Here is a 22,302-nt window from a genome sequence, read left to right on the forward strand (position 1 = left end):
GGGATAACACGTTATCTCCACTATCATCAGTCATGCCCCTTGATCAAAGTGGGGAATTAAATAAAAGTTTGAGAACCACTGGCTTAACAAGTTACCTGCAGTCCAGAGCAATATTCTGATGATCGGCGATGATATCGGCAAATGTTTGTTTTCCAAAGTAAGAATTTCACTTGACCATGCACCTTCGACAATGAATAGCTCATTACACTTGTTAGGCTACTGTTAAACGTAGGCCTAACTGGTATCATTACAAACATTATTCTGTGTCCTAAAACTGGCATATTTTATGGCAATGTGTCATGTAAATTCGTTGCAAAATCTAGAGAAATGTGTGAGGTGGTCAGCGGGGGACAATTGACGCACACATTGGATTGTGTTATTACTTGAACATTCCACACATATCCACAGCTGTGGTAGGCCTATCAGGGGCAGGAGGATTACTGTTAGCGCAGGCTTTATATAAAATTCTTCAACAGAAGGCCTCGAATGCAGGCTTGCCCTGGTTTGCGCAGCCTACAGTCAAGGGCGTAGGTTTGGTCTGAGCTTTGGTGGGGACACTACCCACTAATTCCCCCGAAAAAAAAAGGAAAAGCCACTCAACTCTTTCACCAACCACTATAGATATATAAAATGATTAAAATGTGCTACTGTCCAACTACCCATGATTAAAATGTGCTACTGTCCAACTTGTTCTATACTGTGTAGCACATAATCTGATTTTAATATGTATACATATGTAGGCTATATCATTTATTTTCTATTTGGTCTGTTATGAAATCATGCATTGACCCATATAAGCACAGCTCAGTTTTAAGAAACTTAAATACATGCATGCTTAGCATTTTGTGAAAAGAATCATTAAGGCTACATTGACAACTCTTAACCATAAGCTGCCTGTATATTCTCTGATTTTAATATTTACAGATATCTAGGCGATGTAAGCACAGCTCAGTTTTAAGAAATGCTTAAAGCCGAAAGACCATGTTCAATTTTCTACAATTTATTTCAAAACCGGATTACTCTGGAACAGCTAACTGTACACGGAATGCATTACACCTTTGTGTTCGGTAAGGTCTGCTGTTTATTCTGATATATGGGTTGTCATGTGTTGCGTGAAGAGTGTGTACTAGGCCTACGATATTCCACCGAGACGAATGGATGTGGAGATGGGCACAGAGAATAATTATTAAATCTCTTGAAGTTAATTTTTCTCGCGAACTGTTTATCACAGCAAATAGTGGCTATAGCACCGTTTAAAAGCTGAAAAAAGGCTCTTTCATGTGACACATGTGTGATGAGTAGCCTACTCGAGGAGTTCAACAGAGAAGAATGGATGAATTTGGACGCACTTCATGTGCCTTGTTGTGAAGTGAAGCTGAAGCGCAGCGCAGGAGACTGCGGCTCACTGGTAGTTATTATAGGTAACATCAAATCAGCGCGATTTACCCTTACAGGCTACTGCACATTACAAGATCTGTACGAGATGATCCGCAGCAAAGTGAGAAAGTATTTAACTCTGAATATTGGTGGGGACATTTCAGTCGTAATCTGACATTGGTGTGGACACGTCCTTCGGTCCCCACGCAAATCTACGCCCCTGCCTACAGTAAATAACAGACCCGCCACAATGTGCGGTATGATGCTTTTTTACGAGCAAGATGTTTTTGGTGCCCTACGCACACTGATAACAATGATCATCAGTAATATTCGACCATTAATTTGTGTAAATGGGCAAGCGTGACCACCTTGATTGGCTGATGATTGTAACGCGGGCATGATTCCAAACACCTCCCTTACGATAATGAGTGACAGGTGACAGGTCTCAGAATGCGTGCGCTACACAAGGACGGAAGATGATGAATAACTGGGGCCGTAGGCTATTCAGAAAGGCTTTTATCTTACCACTAGGAGTAGGCTACTCCTAAATCGCACTAAAAGATTTTAGCTTGGAGTTTTCTCTTAAAAGTTATTCACAAAGCCTTTCAGACAACTCCTAAACTAGGAGTGAGTCTTAGTTGCTATAGATGACGTCATTACTCATGCACGAGCTTGACTGAAGTGACCACCTTGATTGGCTGACGATTGTAACGCGGGAATGATTCCAAACACCTCCCTTCCGATGATGAGTGACAGGTGACAGGTCGGAGAATGCGTGCGCTACACAAGTAGTGAGAAGGACGGAAGATGATTACAGTTTTTCTCAGTCGCTTTGGTGCTTTTTTCAGATCAGAATGAAAATTCTCATAACTATTAGTTCAACCTCCACAACATTTAGTCATTTGTGCACATCATAGTAGCAATTTCTCCTTCCTCTGAACAAATTGCAAATACTTTTGGACATGTATCAGTTGCTTTCATACAATTCTGTGCTGTTTTTTAACATTATCATTTGCTTATGTCATGTCAGTCAAAATGAACTATACTTATGAATGCTGAATAGTCGTTCCCAATAAAACTAATAGTCTTCATTTCATTGCTTGAGTCATTACATACAAAATTGTTGAACTAGTTATCAAATTCTGTCACAGTGCTGTAGAATTGCAAAGAGCATACAGTAAAAATGTACGCATTCAGTGTCTTGTACTCACTTACTCACCTAACTATAGCAATGTGTAACTTTACTGTAGTTTTCAAATGGCTGTACAAGTACTGTATAGTGCTGTCTTGAGCATGTTCAGGTAGTGTCACCGAGTTCTGACCTTTTTTTGCATTAGAAAACACTGAGAGAACTGTCATAATGAAAACATGACAAAGCCATTTGACTATCTTGTTCATAAACGATGGTGTCAAGACTTCTATTTTGATGACACTGACAGTTTCATTGACATGAATACCTGCTTTTGAGGAATGGACTATCCATTTTGAGCAAGTGACGTGCTTTTGCAGGTTATCCACTAGGTTTTGCAGTTTGCAATAATTGTTTTGAGAATTGCACTAACTTCTGTGCAAATGTTAATAGTGATGTGAGAAAAGCACCAAAGCGACTGAGAAAAACTGTAATAACTGAATAAAAAGGCCTAGCCTAAATGAATAAAGAGTAAGGCAAAACAAATAGCCTAGCCTAATGAAACATAGGCCTATGGATTGATGCAGTACCTTTGCAACATTATTAAATTAATCTGTCACCATATGCCTAGGCTACGTTTGCAAAGAGAACATTTTAATTTGATTCACAATGAAATGTTACATTTAATTTACATGTTAACAATGAGTAGTTTTGGTTGTTGTTGGTGGCGTTATTGCATTCCGTTTATGAATGCAAAATTGTTCCCTCGCGATTGGAAGCTCCTGTTGCCGCATAGCGCATTTCAAAACATCGCAGCGTAAAATGCCACAAAAAGCTGTTTATGAATAGGTCTTAGTGAGTTAGGAGTCCTCTCGAATTCTTTTAAGCTGTCCCAGACTTTTAGGTGCTACTTTTAGGTCTAAAATGCTTCGTGAATTACTTTTTGTGAAAAAAGTCCTAAAGTTAGGAGTGACACACCCATTATTTTTAGGAGTGGCTCCTATATTCGCCAGTTAGGAGCTACTTTTAGCCTTAAAATTCTTTGTGAATACGGCCCCTGAATAAAAAGGCCTAGCCTAAATTAATCAATAATAAGGCAAAACAAATAGCCTAGTAGCCTAATGAAACATACGGATTGATGTAGTATCTTTGTAACATTATTAAATTATTCTGTTACTATGCCTACGTTTGCAAAAGAGAACATTTTAATTTGATGCACAATAATGTTACATTTAATTTACATTTTGACAATGATTAGCCTAGTTTTGGTTGTTGTTGGTGGCGTTATTGCATGTTAGTTATGCCTACAATGCAAAATTGCTTCCTCACTATTGAAAGCTGTATAGGATTTCAAAACACGGCAAAATGCCGCAGGTTTGTGAATAGGTCTGTGAGTTCTTTTAAGCTGTCAGAGGTGGGAAGGTGTTATTTGTTGGGGGGCAGGGCCGGATTAACTGGTCACAAATGTCTGATGGCCCCCCTTCCCCCCCAGCCAACGTGAATCGGGTGGTCAGTTAATAGGCTGAAGATTTTTCCTGCCATCTAAGGCAGCGGTCCCCAACGGGCCGCGGCCGGTATATTCCTAACCGGGCCGTAGCCTACGACATGAGTTTTAAAAAAATGCATGCAAACTAAACTCAATTTAATTCGCAATAATGTCACGTTTTTACATGGCATAGGCCTATATGCAGTTGTTTGATTGCACGCATGTTTGCATTTTGCAAGGTCTATTTTCTTACGTCTGTCCCGCCTTCAACACTTTACATATTGCCTTCAGCGCTGCGCAGCCTCAGGTCAGCTCACTTCACTTGATCAGTTCTTGGCGAACGGTAGTGTCACACGAAGTTAGCTAAACTGCTAGAATGAGCAACAAAAAACAAGCATCTTTAGCAGACACTGGCCAGGGTGTTTAAGTTGCGAGAGCCGCTGCAGAGATTTCTTACAGAAAAAAAGTCACCGTTAGCTGCACATTTTAGTGATGAGGACTGGGGGTCAAAACTCGCTTACCTATGTGGCATATTCGGGTTGCTTAATGACCTCAACCTGTCACTCCAGGGGAGAATGACGACTGTCTTTAAACTGGCAGATAAAGTCGCTGCATTTAAAGCCAAGCTTGATTTGTGGGGACGAATGGGGACGGGGTGTATTTGATATGTTCCAAACAGTAGTGGGGGTTTTGGGAGAGACTGAGGCAGGGCCCTTTCTCTTGCAGCTGGTGCTTGATCACCTTGTTGCGCTTTCAAATGACTTTGAGCGTTAGGCTACTTCCCATCCTCCAAAGATCCACGGCAAACCAATGAGTGGGTCCGCAACCCATTTGTCAATATCCCGAATAGTCCTAACATGTCAGCGCAGGAGGAAGAGCAGTTGATCGAAATTGCAAATGACGGTGGTCTTAAAAGTGTGTGTGAGGAAACCTCTCTGGCGGGTTTTTGGATCAAAACCAAAGCAGAATATCCCGAGATAGCCGTAAAAGCGCTGAAAACGTTGCTACCATTTCCCACCACGTATCTATGCGAGGCCGGGTTTTCTGCAATGACTGCAACTAAAACCAAATTGCGCAATCGACTGGACATTTCAAACACACTGAGGGTGTCACTGTCTTGTTGCAGGGAAACAAGCACAGGGCTCCCACTGATTATATTCGTAATGCACGTTTAGTTCCCATGTTTTGTTCCCATATTTTGTTAAGCATGTTCACACTTGATGGATGTAGCTTCAAGTTGTTCAATTTTCAGAGTTCATATTGTTCCATTTTCACTTCTTCAAGTTCACGTTTTTAAGAGTTCGTTACCTTCACTGTTCATAGTGGGGATCCCCCCCGTCAAGCAATATTACCATACAAACGCGCTTCCTGCACTCATTGTTTCAAAAGGAGTAATTTTGGCTTTGTCAGAACTGAAGAGCTGTGGACGGCACGGCACGGTATGCCCAATGAAAATAAATGAACGCAACGCAATGCAACACAACACAGACACCGCTTCTCTCGCGTCAGTCACTGACATGAACGAAACACAGAACCCGCTTCTCTCACGGCAGTCACTGACAGTAGCCTAGAATAAATGCATGGGGAAAAACACTTCCCCATGACAAAGACATCGTAAAACACTGAAAGTTAATATTTTGTCACTAGCAACATATCGGAACTCCCCCTACCGTCGGTCCCGTATTTCCACCGTCTTGCGTGTACGTGTCACTTATATCCATTTCTATACAAACCAAGACAGCGGACTCCTAAAGAGACGCAACCACCCACACCATAGGTGTATCTAAATTAGCTATGTACCAAAAATGACATTTTACCGTGACTCAAAGAGCTGTAAACAGTGTTGTAGCCTAAGGCTGTGTGTACACAACCGCTTGGAGCTCCAGTGGAATTTTAATTTCACGACAAGAATTCTCGGTCTAACCGTCCATGTGCCGTTAAGAACCAAACCAGATTTTGTTCAAATCTACACACCTATGGCTACTGAAAAATGTAAGGTTAATTTAGCAAATGTTATTTTGAAGTGTTAAAAAACATCGTTGTTTTAGAATTTCTGAACAAAAGTGGTGATAATTGGGGGTGTTACGATACATCTGTCCTTTGTCAAATGTTTTATGTTCCAAGTAGCCTATGCGTAATTCTGCTGCATAAAGTTGTATGTTTATGACATTCAAGTAAGGAAAACGATGATTTGAAGACATCTGTTTCGTTGGAAGGGCAAGGGGTAGCAACAGGGCAACACAGAGACAGGCCCGATGGCAGGGTTGTTATGAGAGTATTAAAATCTGGGATAGCCTATTCTACGGCAAGACAGCGGGGGAAAGTTAAAAACACGGAAAAAGTTGGCATGCATTGTTTCGGTCCCCATGCACATATGATTATTTGTGAAATTGTGCAAACAGGCGCAACACATTTGAAAAGGAAGGACTGGTAGCATGCAAGCTCACGAAAGATTGATTTAAGAACGTTATCACAGTGTGTGGCTGTGGCGCAAAGCAGCGGGGGCGGAAGACATACGACAATTGGCAAGGGGAGGGTCATGTCTTTTTTAACAATTCTGTCGGAGGGTCATTGAACAATTTCTAGCAGGCAAGGGAGGGTCATGCAACTTTTGACTGAAGCACTCAAAATTCCTCCGGTGGCCCCTTCAATAAATAACGAACAGTCCCTAGATTGCTGCTGGGCTATATGTCTTGGTTCATGTCTGTTCACAACTCATTGCCGTCAAACGCGTAGCCTATCTCGCTGTTGCATCCATTACAAACAAACATGCAATGTGAACGTCTGGGACTGGGAAGAGCACTAAATGCTCTACTGAATAAGCACGAAGTCAAACCGTTTAAATGAAAAACACTCTTTAATAATCAAAAAAATAAACCGCTAATGAAGTAAACTTGTGACCTTAAAAAATCGTTTATCGCCTGTAACTCCGTGATAACAGGACGTAACAGGAAGGCATTTGGCTGAGCAACGGAGGTTAATATGCTCTATATTTTGTCCAAATGATGTCTGTCTATCATCGTTGCACTCGGAGAAAACCAGAATGTTTAATTTGTCCTGCGTTTCTTCTACGGCTGCAGACGGGATTCACTCGCAGTTAACCAAATATTTCTTTATTAGGGCAGGCATATTTCTGGCTATTAAATTATTTCTAAACCAGTCTGCTAAAGTCTGTAGTAAAGTCTGTGTAGGGTTTTCCAGGCTCCATTTCTTTTTACGAGACACCCTGCTCACTTGAGCAATCTACCGGTTGTTTGGATTGTTGCAGCGTCTCACTGGGAAAATACAAATTAAAGTCGCGTGATACCGCGTGATACCGCGTGATCCCACGCGCGGACCGCGAGTGAAGCTGGCCAAGTCGAAGCACTGCCCACTGTATAATCCAGCTCATACGAAAGCAAAGAATTAGAAACAAATACATTTCAAACTCCTTTCCGCGTGCTTTACGTCTGCTGGAAGACGCTTCCTTCGGGACACAAACGATTGACGTACATCGGCGTGATCCTGGACTCTCCCGGTTAGATTGAACCCACCCATGTGTCTCTGCGACCAATGGTTCTCGAGATAAGCTGTCAATCATCATATGAATAAATGATGTGAAGCGAAATAAGCCACATAATATATTTCACTGCTTACCAAGCACTGCACACACAAGGGGTCTTGATGGGCTGTTCTTGTCCGCAGTCTTCTTTCTGTGCCTCATGGGCTAAGGAAAAAACAGTAAATATATAAAAAAAATTAAAAAAACATACAAAAATATAGAAATAATGAATGCCCTTACCATTCTATGGAGATTCACTCTGAAATTCATGTTGTCATCATGGAGAAAAGCATCAGCATACTGATCCTGTACACATTAAATAAAATTAATAAAATAGTTTATATGATGGATATGTTAAAGATATATTAAGGACACATTCATGACAATCCCTTGAACTGGATGGGGGAGGGCATGTTGTCACACTTCAGTTTTTCTCACTGTGACTGTGAATATGATAATGATGAAATGTACCAAATGAAAGACTTTCTTGGATTCATGTCACATTCATTATATGGTAATATATTTCAATGCAAAATCATTAGCCATTAATTTCAGAATGTGCCATTGTGACAACTTGCCCCATTGATAAATCAAGGACGCAACAGAACTTTCTGACTCAAACACAAGTAAGTGATATGGTATTGTCTGCCAGTAATTATCAGAAATTAAGTCATAACGTCACACTGGCTATACAAATTATTATGTGCAAGTTGGCTCTCGGGTGATATGTTGTGTTGCTTGATAACAGGAGGCGGCTTCATTGTTAAAGGTTCTGTACAGTTGTGTTCAAATAAATAGCAGTGTGTTAAAAAAAGTGACATGGCACTCCCTCAAAAGGTCAGGATGCTTTCTAAATGACTTTGCAACAGAAATGCAACAGAAGTGTGAATGTGAGTGTAAAACTTACTTCAGCAATACAAGTCAGGATAATGAGACACAGCCGAGCACTATTTAGTCTGTGTTCATCTGTGAAATATAGAGGGGGGATTTACACAGACAAGATTTGCAAATTAACAAATGGACCACAGAAAGAAAGGGTGAAAATAGCCCTATTTACATTGTGGGCCAAGGGAGCATTTACACTATACTCGGCTTAAACAAGCCTTAACCCACAACTTGCCCAAGTCTGGGCCACAAGTCCAAGCCCCAGTGCTTACACATCACAATGAATGGTTATAACTGCTATGGTTTCATTTACATAATCTAGCAAACAGGGCATATCTGCTAGATAATCGACTAATACTTTACAGATAGACTTATTTCCGCTGTCACTTTCACTACTACACATTTTTAGTAGCACATTATTTGATATGCACTCCTAATTTCCAAATGGTATGTCTCTTTTCAATTTTGTCTAACAGATGTGTACTATAGTTTAGTGTTTTGACTCCCTTTCCATAATTCCCCAATGGTAAACTTGTAACAGCAGAAATATTTCAATATGGCTATAGTAATCCTGGTAATGTCATGGTAATGCTTGCCATTTTACTCCATTTCTGTCCCTGGATAGCTCTACAGAGTCTCTATAACTGATACTTTAACTGTTTACACGGCCCTTAGTGTAAATGCATAAAAAACTCTAGCCCGGATGTTGGAAAAATACCAGGGCTTTAGTTCATGGGGACCAGTGTAAATGGGGCTACTATGGCCAGCAAATAATTTGTCAAGAGTACAAAATATGTAAATGATTAAATAATATGATACCTTTGGTGTCTTGCATGACAATGGATGAGTACTTGAGGAAGGTAATGAGAAGGTTACTGGTTTGCAAGTTCGGGTCAAGGGGCAGCTCTGCAGAGTTCATCACTTTGAAGATAAAGGAAAATGTTCTGTCAAATTTCAACACATAATCCATCTCAAAATTAGTACATGCATCTATTTAGAAAAAAAAGTTTTGCATCTGTAATATTGTTGATAACAACACCCACTGGTGATCTATTGAACTAAGTGCCATGGAGCACTAACGAGTGGACAAGTGTAGGGTTACTCACTCGCTTGCTCTCTGAATCATTGGTGATCAGAGATGACTATGAAGCACATAATAACTATGCAAGTATAAATACAATCAATTGTCAAAGATGAGGTTCTGCTAGTATTCCAAGTATCATGTCAAGTATAACCCGATTCCGAAAAAGTTGGGACGCTTTGCAAAATTTGAATTAAAAAAAGAATGCTACGATTAACAAATCATGAAAATATAGACAACATACCAATTGTTGAAAGAGATGTTATTGTTTTTTTGGAAAAATATGTTCATTTTGAATTGCCAGTAACACGTCTCAAACAATGTGGGACAGGGGCATTTTTACCACTGTGCTGCTTTACCTCTTCATTTAACAACATTCTGTAATTATTTAGGAACTGAGGAAAGATAGAGAACCGAGATAGGATTTCAGTTGCTCAACTGGCACTACGCACCTCCACACTGTCATAGATGCTGGGTTTTGAACTGAGCACTATAACAAGCTGGATACGTTGGATAGTTGAATAGTCCCTCTCCTCTTTAGCCCAGAAGTCCATGATATTCAAAAAGAAGGATAAGATGGTAGCATTTATGTATCATGTCTAAATAAAAATGTCTTCTTTGCATGGTAGAGTTTACACGAGCATTTGTGAATGGAGCATTAAACTGTGCTCATAGACAATGGTTATCAGAAGTTTTCTTGAGACCATACAATGATTTTACTTTACAGAAAAGGTCTGGTTTTAATGCAGTGCCATCTGAAGTCCAAAATACCCAGACCATCCAACGATTTATCTGGATTCTCTGAATATTTTAATGATATTATGTACTGTAGATGATGAAATCCACAGTGATGAAGTGATGTGATGAATACGACTATGGGCTGTATTTTGGGCACCAGTGCATGGCGTAAAACTCGTTTTTTACCCGCAGAAAGTTTAATTTGGTATTTTGCACATTTATTTTTTAAACATTGCGCCCAGGGGTGTGGCAATTAACAACCTAGGGATGGGCCTGGCGCGTTGTCTAAAAATCTCTATCATACACCACCTAAACCTGGTCAGAAGTCAATGGCGAGTTGTTCATATGCTATTTTAAGAGTGCATGTCAACAGTCATATTGGCAGGTGCACGCACCATCCTTCGATCATTCATGAACGCACACCAGCGCACGATTACAATGGGAAACATAATTAGAATAAAGATATTACGAAATACTGTACATCTCATGATGAGTAGTTATTCACCATCATTTGCAAATTGGTAATGACGGTTAAAAGTGATTAGGGGAGAGGTGAGAGGTATGGAGCACAGCTGAAGACGCACTGTCACGAGATATAAGCAACTCCTCTGCAGGATAAATGTTGTTTTATTCAGTTATTATGTTAAAAAACAGTTTGCAGTTAAAAAAAAAAAAAAAAAAAAAATCTGACTAAACCTATATGACCGCCGCTTCGCTGCGCGGCGGTCATATAGGTTTAGTCAGATTTTTATTTATTTTTTTTTTTTTTCTTTTTCGCATGTCCAAATTTCTGTCAATGATTCCCGGGACACTGAAAGACCGGGGTAGACGAAACTTGGTGGGCATGTAACCCCATATGGATAGCATGGAACCATCGTTTTTCGTTTTGATCTGTAGCCCCCCCGCTGGACTGCACCCCCCGAAAGGAGGGTAGGGCAGACACAGTTTTCTGTGAATATCTCGAGAACCGTAAGGTTTAGGAGGACCATTTTTTTTTTGTATGTTGACCTCAAGGGGCCATGTCAACCCATTCCATAACCACTCATTTTATGTATAGCGCCACCTAGTTAAACACAAAAAAGTAAAAATGAGGTGTTGTAATCGCAGGTATCTGTGACCTAACATAGTCAAAACTGCACGAAATTGGAAGTGTAGGATCATTATGACACCCTCTGAATGCACGCCAAGTTTCGTGGAATTCCGTTCATGGGGGGCCACACAATAAATTAATTTATGTTACTATACACCAACTGGCCTGTAGGTGGCCGGAGACAGTTTTCTGTGAATATCTCGAGAACCGTAGGGCCTAGGAGGTCCACCTTTTTTTTGTATGTTGATCTCAAGGGGCCATGTCAACCCATCCCATTACCACTTATTTCATGTATAGCGCCACCTAGTTAAAAATTAAAAAGCAAAAAATTAGGTGTTTTCATCACAATATCTCTGGCTGACATGGTCAAAACTGCACGAAATTGAAAGTGTAGGATCATTATGACACCCTCCGAATGCATGCCAAGTTTTGTGTACTTTCGTTCATGGGGGGCCTTACAATAAAACAATTTATGTGTACATTTAGTGACGTACACCAACAAGGATTCCCGGGACACTGAAAGACCGGGGTACACAAAACTTGGTGGGCATGTACCCCCACATGGATAGCATGGAACTGTCATTTTTCGTTTTGATCTGTAGCCCCCCCGCTGGACTGGACCCCCCGAAAGGAGGGTAGGCCAGACACAGTTCTCTGTGAATATCTTGAGAACTGTAGGGCCTAGGATGACCATTTTTTCCGTATATTTGCCTCCAGGGGTCATGTTAACCCAGTTCATGTGCACACATGTGCACAAACAGATACACACACACACACACACATTCACAGTAATCATGACACATACTCACACAGTAGACATATGTACGCTTCCATGCACAGGCACATACGCAGGCACGCACACACACACACACACACACACACACACACACACACACTCACACACACACACACACCCACACACATAACATAAACATAACACAAACAATCAAGAATTTCTCATAATTATAAACAGGCAAGATGGAGGTGGGGTTGTATGAAATGAATTTTACATGTGAAATCTATGAACTAATCATGTTTTGGTACTTGTTGTCTAGCAGATACCAGTGAGAATTGAGTGTGGATAATGCAATTTAGTGAGACAGTTAGAATCATATAGGCCTTTCAGCGTGATTTCTTTTTGTGGAAAAAATGTGCTGGACTGGGCGGCGGTCATATTTTGTACCGCTCTGCGGTACATCTAGTTTGAGCAATATTAGGGTAAGTGTTGCTTTTTCTAGCCTATGTTTTCGATGGTAACCCATTGTCAGTCAATAGTGAAAGTAACTGCATATAACTGTCTTCTTTGACTCACACCTTGGTGAAGTTAGTTTCACTTTGCCAATGAGTTCAAATAATAGACGACTGCAAATGCGTGAAGGCTATGCTAGGTTTTAGTAAAGCATGGTTTAAGAATGCCTATTTCATACGGTCTCGCAAGCAGCCTCCTTCAAATGCGCCTTTGAATGCCAAAATACAGATGCATTTATTTGACATATCGCGCTTTGCGCCGTTGTAAAGGGAATGACAAATGTCATTCTCATTGGTTTAAAATGATGTTACGCCCCAAACACACCCATATGACTGATTAAAAAACCTAGGAACACCTTGTTGCGCCATGCGCTCCACTTTTGATAACGAAACCCCTCCCAATGTGAACTGCTACTAAATTTGAATAGACTTTTGACGAGTGACGATGCACTTTAGAATGTCATGATAGGGCCAAATATCTTCACTTCTGAAAGTCTCCCTGGGATGCTATTTTTTATTCCCATTCATGGTTCCAGTAAACCTAATCAGTTGTGAAATGTTTCTTCTTTTGTTGTCTTTATCATTAGACATCTTTTCCAGCCTTTTGTTGCCCCATCCCAACTTTTTTGAGATGTGTTGCGGGCATCAAATTCAAAATGTGATGATATTTTCCACGAATGATTTGTAAATCATATCATTCTTAATTTATTCACATTTTAGAATTCAATTCAAAATGGAATAAATGTAAATCTCAATTGATAACAATGCCAAACAACTACTGTGTGTGTAAAGAGCGGAGTTATCCACAGACTGTGGTTGGCCTAACTGTAATCTACACTACCAGTTAACAGTTTGGAGACACTGGAAATTGGAGAATTTCCATTCCACTCCATTATAGACAGAATACCAGCTCAGATCTTTTGCATTGTTTTTTTTTACTCAGGGCAGCAGTTTTCAGATTACATTATGTGCTTATATAATTGCAAAAGTAAGTTCTCCAATTTTTCACAGTTAGCCTTTTAAAATTATATCAGATTAGTAAACAGAATGTGCCTTTGGAGCATTGTATGAATGGTTGCTGATAATAAGCAATGTAGATATTGCATTAAAGATCAGGCATTTCTTTCTACAACAGGCGAGAACCCTTTTGTACGGAGTCCTGGATGTGACAAGAAAAAAAAATGAAGGTAAAAAAAACACTGAGAAAATGTACTGGGGACAAACATTGACTAGGTTTGCGAGATCTTGAGTTTGTTTTTGCGAGATCTTGAATTTCTTTTGCGAGATCTTGAGTTTGTTTTGTGAAATCCTGAGTTTGTTTTGCGAACCACTTGAAATGTTCCGGAGATCTTGAGTTTGTTTTTGCGAGATCTTGAGGTTCTTTTCGAGATCTTGACTTTCTTTTGCGAGATCTCGAGTTTCTTTTGTGAGATCTTGAATTTGTTTTGCGAGATATCGAGTTTCTTTTGCAAGATCTTGAGTTTCTTTTGCGAGATATTGAGTTTGTTTTGCGAGATCTCGAGTTTCTTTTGTGAGATATTGACTTTCTTTTGTGTAGGCTTGGGTATCGAATATCGAGTATTGGTTGGAACCGGGACTATTTTTGCGAATTTCCCGGAATCGTTCAAAAGTTTAAATTTCGATTCCTAGTTTAGATTCCCAGTCCGCCGACCAAACGGCTGAACACCAACGAAGAAGCGCATAGTTCATAGAATTAAAATTCATAGAGAAGGTCAGACTGTTTCATTCAGAAAGCAGGCTTCGCGCAGATCCTTAAAAAGTCTTAAATACAACAGAATTTTCGAAAGAGAGGTATTAAATGTGCGTATGGGACCGCCAGCGAGTGCAAGAGAGCGAGTGATGTCTCCATCCAGTTTCGTGTATTTAAAACGCAATTGTATAAGTGACTAGGCTATTAGGCTATGGGAGGAAGTGTAGTGGTTGCAGAGTAAAGATGTTTTTCACGGGTGTGGTTAAAGGTGTGAAAACGGTAATAATACAGTAGGCCTATGTACAAAATAATATGCCTGACGTTTTCGTGGTGTAGCTGAGGCCTGAGAGATAGACAGATAGCCTACGTGGAATGAGGAAGCCTACGGTAGAATGAGCGGGAGAAAGAGTTGGTAAGCCAGTTAGCGATAGGTTGGCCATACGTTCAAATTTACATATGGCATATGGATTTTAAAAGCCCTGTCAGGCGTCCGGCGCAACCTCAAGCCGGACGCTCATTTCTTCTCCTTTTTGGAGTTGCGCTGGGCATCTAAAATCTTTGCTCGGACGCAGCATCATTTCACGATGAAACCAGCAGTTTTCAGCAGGATCATGCGAGGAGGACCTGTCTCTTAATTAATTTAAAACAAGTCAATGGTTTTACAGTGTTTCAGTCAAGCTTTGGTTGGTTTAGATACAACTGGTATGCAAAATGTAAAGTAGTGGATTAACTTTAATTTGCTGTGCTGCATATTGAGCAATAGATGCACATAGTAAATTATATAAAGTAGGCTTATTAAAATATGTAAATAGCTTAGTCTAACTTTGAAAATATTGAAGGGAATCCAGTCCAGTGCACATGTCTTTGGCAAGTAGCCTACTGTAGGCTACTTCAGACACAGGTGAAGAACAGTAAGCAAAACCAAATATGTACAGCCAGCTTCAAAAGCAAGCAGCCCAGACCCTAAAATTGCGCATTTATAGCTTTGAAGGTAATTCACACACAATTATTTTTCTTTCGCCAAAATATATTTGGTAACTTCTGTAGACATCCAAAATGGGGTGGGGGGTTAAAATTAGTAGGAAAAAAAAACTATTGCATAAACAGTCATGTATATCTTTTTGCCGTGGTAAAGTCTTAAGTTTCATTTAGATGTCTTGAAAAGGTCTTAAAAGTCTTTACATTTGCACTTGGAAAATCTGCAGATACCCTGAGAAAGACCATTGGTTAGCTAGCTCATTTAAAATATCCTAAACTTTTTTTGATCTTGCCTCTTAAAAAATCGAAGGAATCGAGAATCGTTAGGAACCGGAATCGAAATAAGAAATCGAAATTGGAATCGTAATCGCTCAAATTTAAACGATACCCAGCCCTACTTTTGTGAGAACTCGAGTTTCTTTTGCGAGATCTTGAGTTTGTTTTGCGAGATCTCGCAAATCCATCAATGCATACGAGAACCACTAGAAACGTTCCGGAGAGCTATAGTCACTGAAATTAGGTTGTGGTTCCTTATTTTGCCAGCATGAGGCGAACAAGAGCAAAAATAATGGGCTGCGCACATAAATGCAGGCCAGGCTGTGGTGTCCATTTCGGTGAAATCACTGAAAGAGATCTCAGAAGTGATACCGCTTACGTTACGTTTGTTAGAGAAGAATCGACAAATAGCAACTTATTTTGAGATGGGGCTCAAATACAGTCTACATTGGGCAGCATGTAAATTGAGTTGTTAGGCTACATTATGTTAATTAAAAGATTAAAGTTAAGAGTATGCCTAGGCTATTTTCTTTTCTGAAAATTCTGAAAACTGCTGCCCTGATTAAAAAAAACCAATGCAAATGCCCAAATGGGAAGGGTGGACCCTGACAAGAGCTGTTTTTGGATCAGCCCAATGCAAATATGGAAAACCAATGGGCCACTGACTGTCCTTGCTTTGGGCCAATCATTAGTCAAGCAAATTTAATTAAATTATATTCCACCGGCCCAAAGGTGCATTGGCCCCCCGCAAAAACACCTGGTATGCCATATGGCCAGTCAGTTCCTGTCTACAGTGGGCACATTAATATCAGATATCAGAAGTAAAGAAGTGGGAGGCCCATGTAAATAAATGGAAAGGAAAGAAATGGAAAGGTCTGATGAGCCATGCCATCTGGTCTGGTACTGCACCATTGGGACGTGACTATAGGGTGCGCTTCAAACGATACAGGGGGAAAATGCTTATGCACACAATTTGATAATATGTGAATCCTCAGTGTTTCCCCTACTATGTATTTAGCAGCAGCGCAACGTTGCCGCTGGATTTTCAGTGCCACTGCAACATTTTCAGATGATCATGTAATGTCATTACGGCTACAGCCTAGCAACATCCCCTCCATTTGATCGCTAAACAATTCAGTTTACTGTGCCCCAGTAAAAGCGCCAAGTTGCTGTGATTAATGGTTCATGAGAATTTTAACATTGAACTTACATGAAATTTAATCATATTGCATTCTGCACACAGCCCTATGCACCCATTGTTCTCAGTGAAATATCTGATGATTTTTTCACTCAACAAACTGTACACCACAACAAGCAGCAGACCTAACCGAATCTGTACAATAAGCGGTTCCTGAGTAATCCGGTTTTGAAATTGCAACACATTTCTGCATGGTCTCCAATTTAGGGCTGAAACTATAACATATTCTAAAGTAAACTATTACATAAAGCCTGACATTAGACATTATGCAAATATAATCACATCATAGTCCAGACTGTCCTGAAATAGGAAGATATAGCATCTATAGATGGCTATTACATTACATTACAATTAGATTAACTAGCTGAACAATACAGGTGACCACTTCTGCACTTCTGACTGAGCTGGGCGAACAATGCTGTCCATACTATGTTGTGAAGTGCTGAGAGGGAATTTAATTTAACAAGTTTCATGCTGTAATCTAGCCCTGACATCAAATATTATCTGTTTTATGTAGATTTCTACACCTGCAGCATTTACTATTAGGCTACCAACAACTAATTTTACCATTAGGCTACTAAAAAATAATTTCTGGGGTGAGCCTATTTGCTATAGTAACCTACCATTAGGCTACTAAAAAATAGCCTACCATTAGGCTACTAACAAATCATTTTCCCATTAGGCTACTAAAAAATCATTTCTGGGGTGAGCCTATTTGCTATAGTAACCTACATTTAGCAACCTGTCTGTGTGTGTGTGTGTGTGTGTGTGTGTGTGTGTGTGCACGCGTGCGGTGCGTGAGGGAGAGTGAGCGAGACAAGATGAGGGTGCATGTATGTGTATGTGAAGAAGGGGTTCTTTTTTTGGGCATACTCTCTTGCAATTGAACGTGAATAAGTTTACTACTTAGAAAACATCAAAGCTAAACATCATATCTGGTCAAACCGCATCACAACATCACTACAAATACAGTATGCGATCAGAGAACATCAATGTATAGGCTACGTAGATAGATAGATTGATAGATTGAGATAGACTTTATTGATCCTTTATTGATTGTTTCAGCGACGCTTGGTGAAACAGCAAGGAGTGGATGTTTTCGGTTCAGATGCTTGTTCTCTTCCTTTTTGAGTATGTAATGATCCCAAAACTTTAGACATTCTCTGCCATTTATGGACATCTTGATTCTGCCACCGCGGCAACTAAATTCAGAATGTATCCCGCTCTAGTGGTGTGCTTCCTGAACAACGGTCCGTGTGGAACAATCAGATCCCTGCGCGTATAGTGCGCGTCATAGGAATTTAACGAGGCTTCGAGGCAGAGTTTTTGCCTCGAGCAATTTTTGTAATCGAGTTAATCGAGTAACTCGATGAATCGTTTCAGTCCTAGCTGAAATGTAGGCATCCAGAGGCATGGCCCTGGACCCCCCTACCATGGCTTGATTTCAACTTCCGGCATGTAACAGCACCGATGCTGGAAAATTTTCTAGGGAAACATTGATCCTGTATTTGACATTGAACTATACTCTCATTCAGGCGTAATAATCCAGTACAATACATCTGCTGCAGCTAAACTTTGTTGCTGGAAGTTAGCCTACGGGGACTATTTTCAGGTGCTGCATGATATCATTGTGCTGCTGTGCCCATGGTGTTCCTTGATTATTATGCTGGAATGAGAGTACAGTTCCATGTCAAATCAGACTAGAAAATCACCACGTTTCATTTTCCGTTGGTCTTATTACACTTTCTAACTTGAGAGGAGACAACTTTTAAATAGGAAAATTAACGGAAATCTTAGTCACTTTCAAACGTGATGCTAGCAGGCGAGAAGCTAATGGTCTAATCAGATTCAATGATCTATGCTAGGCTGGACACTGCACGAAAAGTGTAATTTTAGTCAGTATGAGGCACTGTAGATTGTCGTGAAGTTCAGGCTTGTGGCTGTTCACGGCAATTTGCAGGGAACGCCGAAAACTGCCATGAATTGTCAGAAATTGACGTGGGCCTTGCTTGGCAGTCGTCCCCCCATGACCCCCCTCTAGTCTAGTTGCATCTCCCATAGGCCCAATAGTGAACCCAGAAATGTTGAGTACCCTAAAGTTTTATTGCAGAAATGTCATCTATAGGCCTAGTCGATGGATTTCAACTTGGTTGCTAAAAGTTGCACCTTGGGCAATTTGCACAATTACCATAATTATGTATCAGGCAAATACCAACATAGGCTTGTCTGGAATAAAGAAGAATTAATGAAACATTCAGAAACCTTAAGTCTCCTGATTCCAGGTTTAAATGTCACAGGCTACAAATCAGAAGGAAATGGAACATTACTAGATTGCAAAAAATGCTCAATGGGGCCCCCCCTTTACCTGGCACACTAGCCAACAGCCACAGCCTAGACAGGAGGGTATACTGCCTTCTGTGGGGCTCAATGGAAACCTTCCCATCCCTGGCTTCACCCTGTCAGCTAGCTATCACATGGCCAGGGGCCTCATGTACAAAGACTTGTGTGGATTTCATACTAAAACATTGCGTACGTGCAAACCTGAAAAGTAGCGTATGCACAAAAAAATCCTGAATGAAACTGCGTACGCAGCATTCCACGCAGCTTTTCTTTGTACATCCTGATTAACGTGAAACTCTCTCATCCCTCAATCACACTCATTTTAATATGCTAACTAGGCCATTCGAGAGCGCAGACCTCCGCAAAGACAAAATGGCCTATCCCGCAATATCAATAACAATGAAAACTCATTTGTGGATCCATTTATACTCGAACTTTCTCTAAAGTTTAATAATTGAAATCATCAAATTATATAAAAAAAGTTAATCTCCAGCGAATGCAAGGTAGAAGTGCTTATCCGACGAAATGGCAAGAATCTTACGTCTGTATCATCTATCATTAATAACAAAAAACAGTAGTGGCAGAGCATGGCAATGGCTAGGCTATAGGGTCAGAAACCGTGGCAGAATTATTGGTCAGTCTGCAAGTAAGTGACAGAGTTCACATAACTGGGTTTGATGCATTTAGACAATTACAACACAACTCCATTAATTAAAAAATCATTAGCCTAAATATATTGTGTCCAAGTACCACGCTTTGCGCACTCGAAGTGGAATAAACAAAGTTGATCCAGGCTACAACATTACGATTTCTGGATCATATACCTATATTTGCACACAAGTGTGACAACAATAATGTGAATGCTTACTCGAGGAAAGACAAAGTAGCCTATAGGGCGACACGATATTAGGAAAACATGCGATATGCGACAACATTATTGAGTACTGCGATAACGATATAACTTGCGATATTTAAATATACTGCTCAAAAAAATTAAGGGAACACTTAGGTTTTCCAAAATTTTTTGAAACCTTCCACCCTTTTCTCCATTCTCAAACTACATTCACAGAATGTCTGACAGTTCTTGCAAAATAAAACACCTGCCTCAAAAGTTTTACTTGTGCTCAGAACCAAACAGTGTCAGAGTACCGATCCAGTGTATGATTGAAGAGTTCCCTTATTTTTTTTGAGCAGTATATTTAATGTTTTTTCTCCATTCTGCTTGCTGCTAGCATAGATTGTAGGGTGGTGGGGCGGGGGGTAAATGTATAATTACAGAAATAAATGTATAATTTTCTACATAAGCAATATAAAATATTATGTAGCCTAGGCTATATATGGCCTGATGAAAGTGGACAGCTAAGAGACCTACTGACTAGGTAGGGCTGTAACGATACACCAACCTCACGATTCGGTTTGTATCACGATTTTTGACCCACGGTTCGATACGAATCTCGATTTTTCTTTTTTTTTTCTTTTTTTTTTTGGGGGGGGGGGCTAGACATTTTATTAAACAACATTTTAATAGCCTCCCTTAGAACACCAGAGGATTACAATATAATATATCTATTATTTTATATCCTGATATAAAAATATTTTTCTGAATGACTGATATTTATGACAGCACACTTTATGCAGATTAGCCTATAGCCTAGGCCTACTATTTTTTATTACAACTCTAGCTCTTTAATTCAGCTGTCTGGTTGAAGCCTGGAAATATTGTAAACAAAGTAGCATATAGCTTAGCCTATCATAGTCTACTGATTGGACTGTTCAGTTTCCCCATGTGTGTTTAAGTTTCAAGGTAGCCTAACACTTGTTCTCCTTGGGACAGGCCCTTTTGGGAAACGTTGGTATTGAGATGATCAGTCAACTTCAATGCATGAGTTTTAAACAAATATGTGCAGCATGCTAATGATGCTAAGCGGATTTAATAGTAATTTAGCTAGTCGTCTATGCGTCCTTGCTTTCACGATTGTGAATGTTTTATTTAAGTCGCGCATGTTCATTGAGCAGGAGAGGGAGGGAGAGTGAGAGGGAGGGAGCGCAAGAGAGAGCGGGGCAAGGAGAGGGGGTTTACTTCTATACTGTTTGGTAAAGTTGCACACATAGTCTACAATGAAAGCAAGGAGAGGTATGAAATTATTATTTATTTATTTATTTGTTTTTGGACAACGTAGGCTACCGATAAGTAAAGCGGGAGTTGTGGGTTGCTTTTGCGGCCGCATAAGCTGCAAAGCACTGCGTGAAACACTAGAAAGGGTGTGTCGCGATTCTGCCTTTTCACACCGCGACACAGTATCGTGGATATGAATGTCGCGATTTCGGTTTCGAATCGTAAATCGTTACAGCCCTATGACTAGGCTATCGAAGTTGTGTGGAAGATCTGCTCCAAGAAAATCCTTGTAAAAGACGGATAGACAGCCAATCTGAACACATGTGCACCAACCAGCGGAATATTCCACATTGCCAGCCTTCGATGGGCCTAGCAAAAAAGCTACTTAAGCTATATAGCGGCGGTCATCTCAGTCTGTCACCTCATACGATACGCATCCCACGTTACTAGGCTACCGGCATGCCGACTACGAGGGCAGTGGAAAGTGAAAGTAATTGGACTGCAATCGCACAGTCCACTCCAGGCTAAGAAGTGCTAAACAACTTTACAAATAACGAATCCTGATTACCTCTCTGCTGCTGTCTGGGCTTTTGCTAAATGCAAATCATGAAATACAAGCCTTACAGTGAAAGGCAGATATCTTCTGATATAACGATAACGAAAGAAATTGTTTATTTTAACACGGTGAAGAAGGACGCATTTGGCGCTGTGTTTGTAACACGTCATCCTTCATAAAACCAAAATATTCCCATATAACAGATGTGCTTTTTCCTGTCGGGCTTCTAGGGCAGCATGACAGCATCGGTTTGGTAAAATATGTTGACATTCAGAATGTGAATACACCATAGACTGTATGGAATGCGCACGGCACAGAAAATGTATCGAAATGTATCGGAAATTAAGTAATCTTTGCGGTATGTCCATCGCAAGCATTGATATCGCGATAACGATAGAATTTAGATATATCGTGCAGCCCTAGTAGCCTATGCAGTCAATCACACTAAGGGAGATAGCTTATATTCGCGCTTATTAGTCAGGCTATAGCTATTCGCATGGATGATCCTGTCCCATACGTATTTTTTTTTTTTTTATGAAAACTCAGAGATAT

General features: G+C 40.2%; 1 protein-coding gene across 2 annotated transcripts in view; it reads right to left on the reverse strand.

The window, feature by feature from the left end:
* Positions 1–22,302, reverse strand: part of armh3 (armadillo like helical domain containing 3) — a 160,378-nt gene that overhangs the window by 66,097 nt on the left and 71,979 nt on the right. For both annotated transcript variants that reach the window (XM_076277747.1, XM_076277746.1), the window contains exons 15-18: positions 9,238–9,339; positions 8,441–8,499; positions 7,774–7,839; positions 7,629–7,698 (exon numbers count right to left, since the gene is read on the reverse strand). In XM_076277747.1, coding sequence (XP_076133862.1) covers positions 7,629–7,698; positions 7,774–7,839; positions 8,441–8,499; positions 9,238–9,339 — 297 coding nt within the window. The remainder of the gene's footprint in view (positions 1–7,628; positions 7,699–7,773; positions 7,840–8,440; positions 8,500–9,237; positions 9,340–22,302) is intronic.

This window comes from Alosa pseudoharengus, unplaced genomic scaffold, assembly GCF_046254945.1.
Source record: "Alosa pseudoharengus isolate Yale_2024_CS ecotype anadromous, Long Island Sound unplaced genomic scaffold, YU_APseudo_1.1 YU_APseudo_1.1_scf_11, whole genome shotgun sequence".
Lineage (NCBI taxonomy): Eukaryota > Metazoa > Chordata > Actinopteri > Clupeiformes > Clupeidae > Alosa > Alosa pseudoharengus.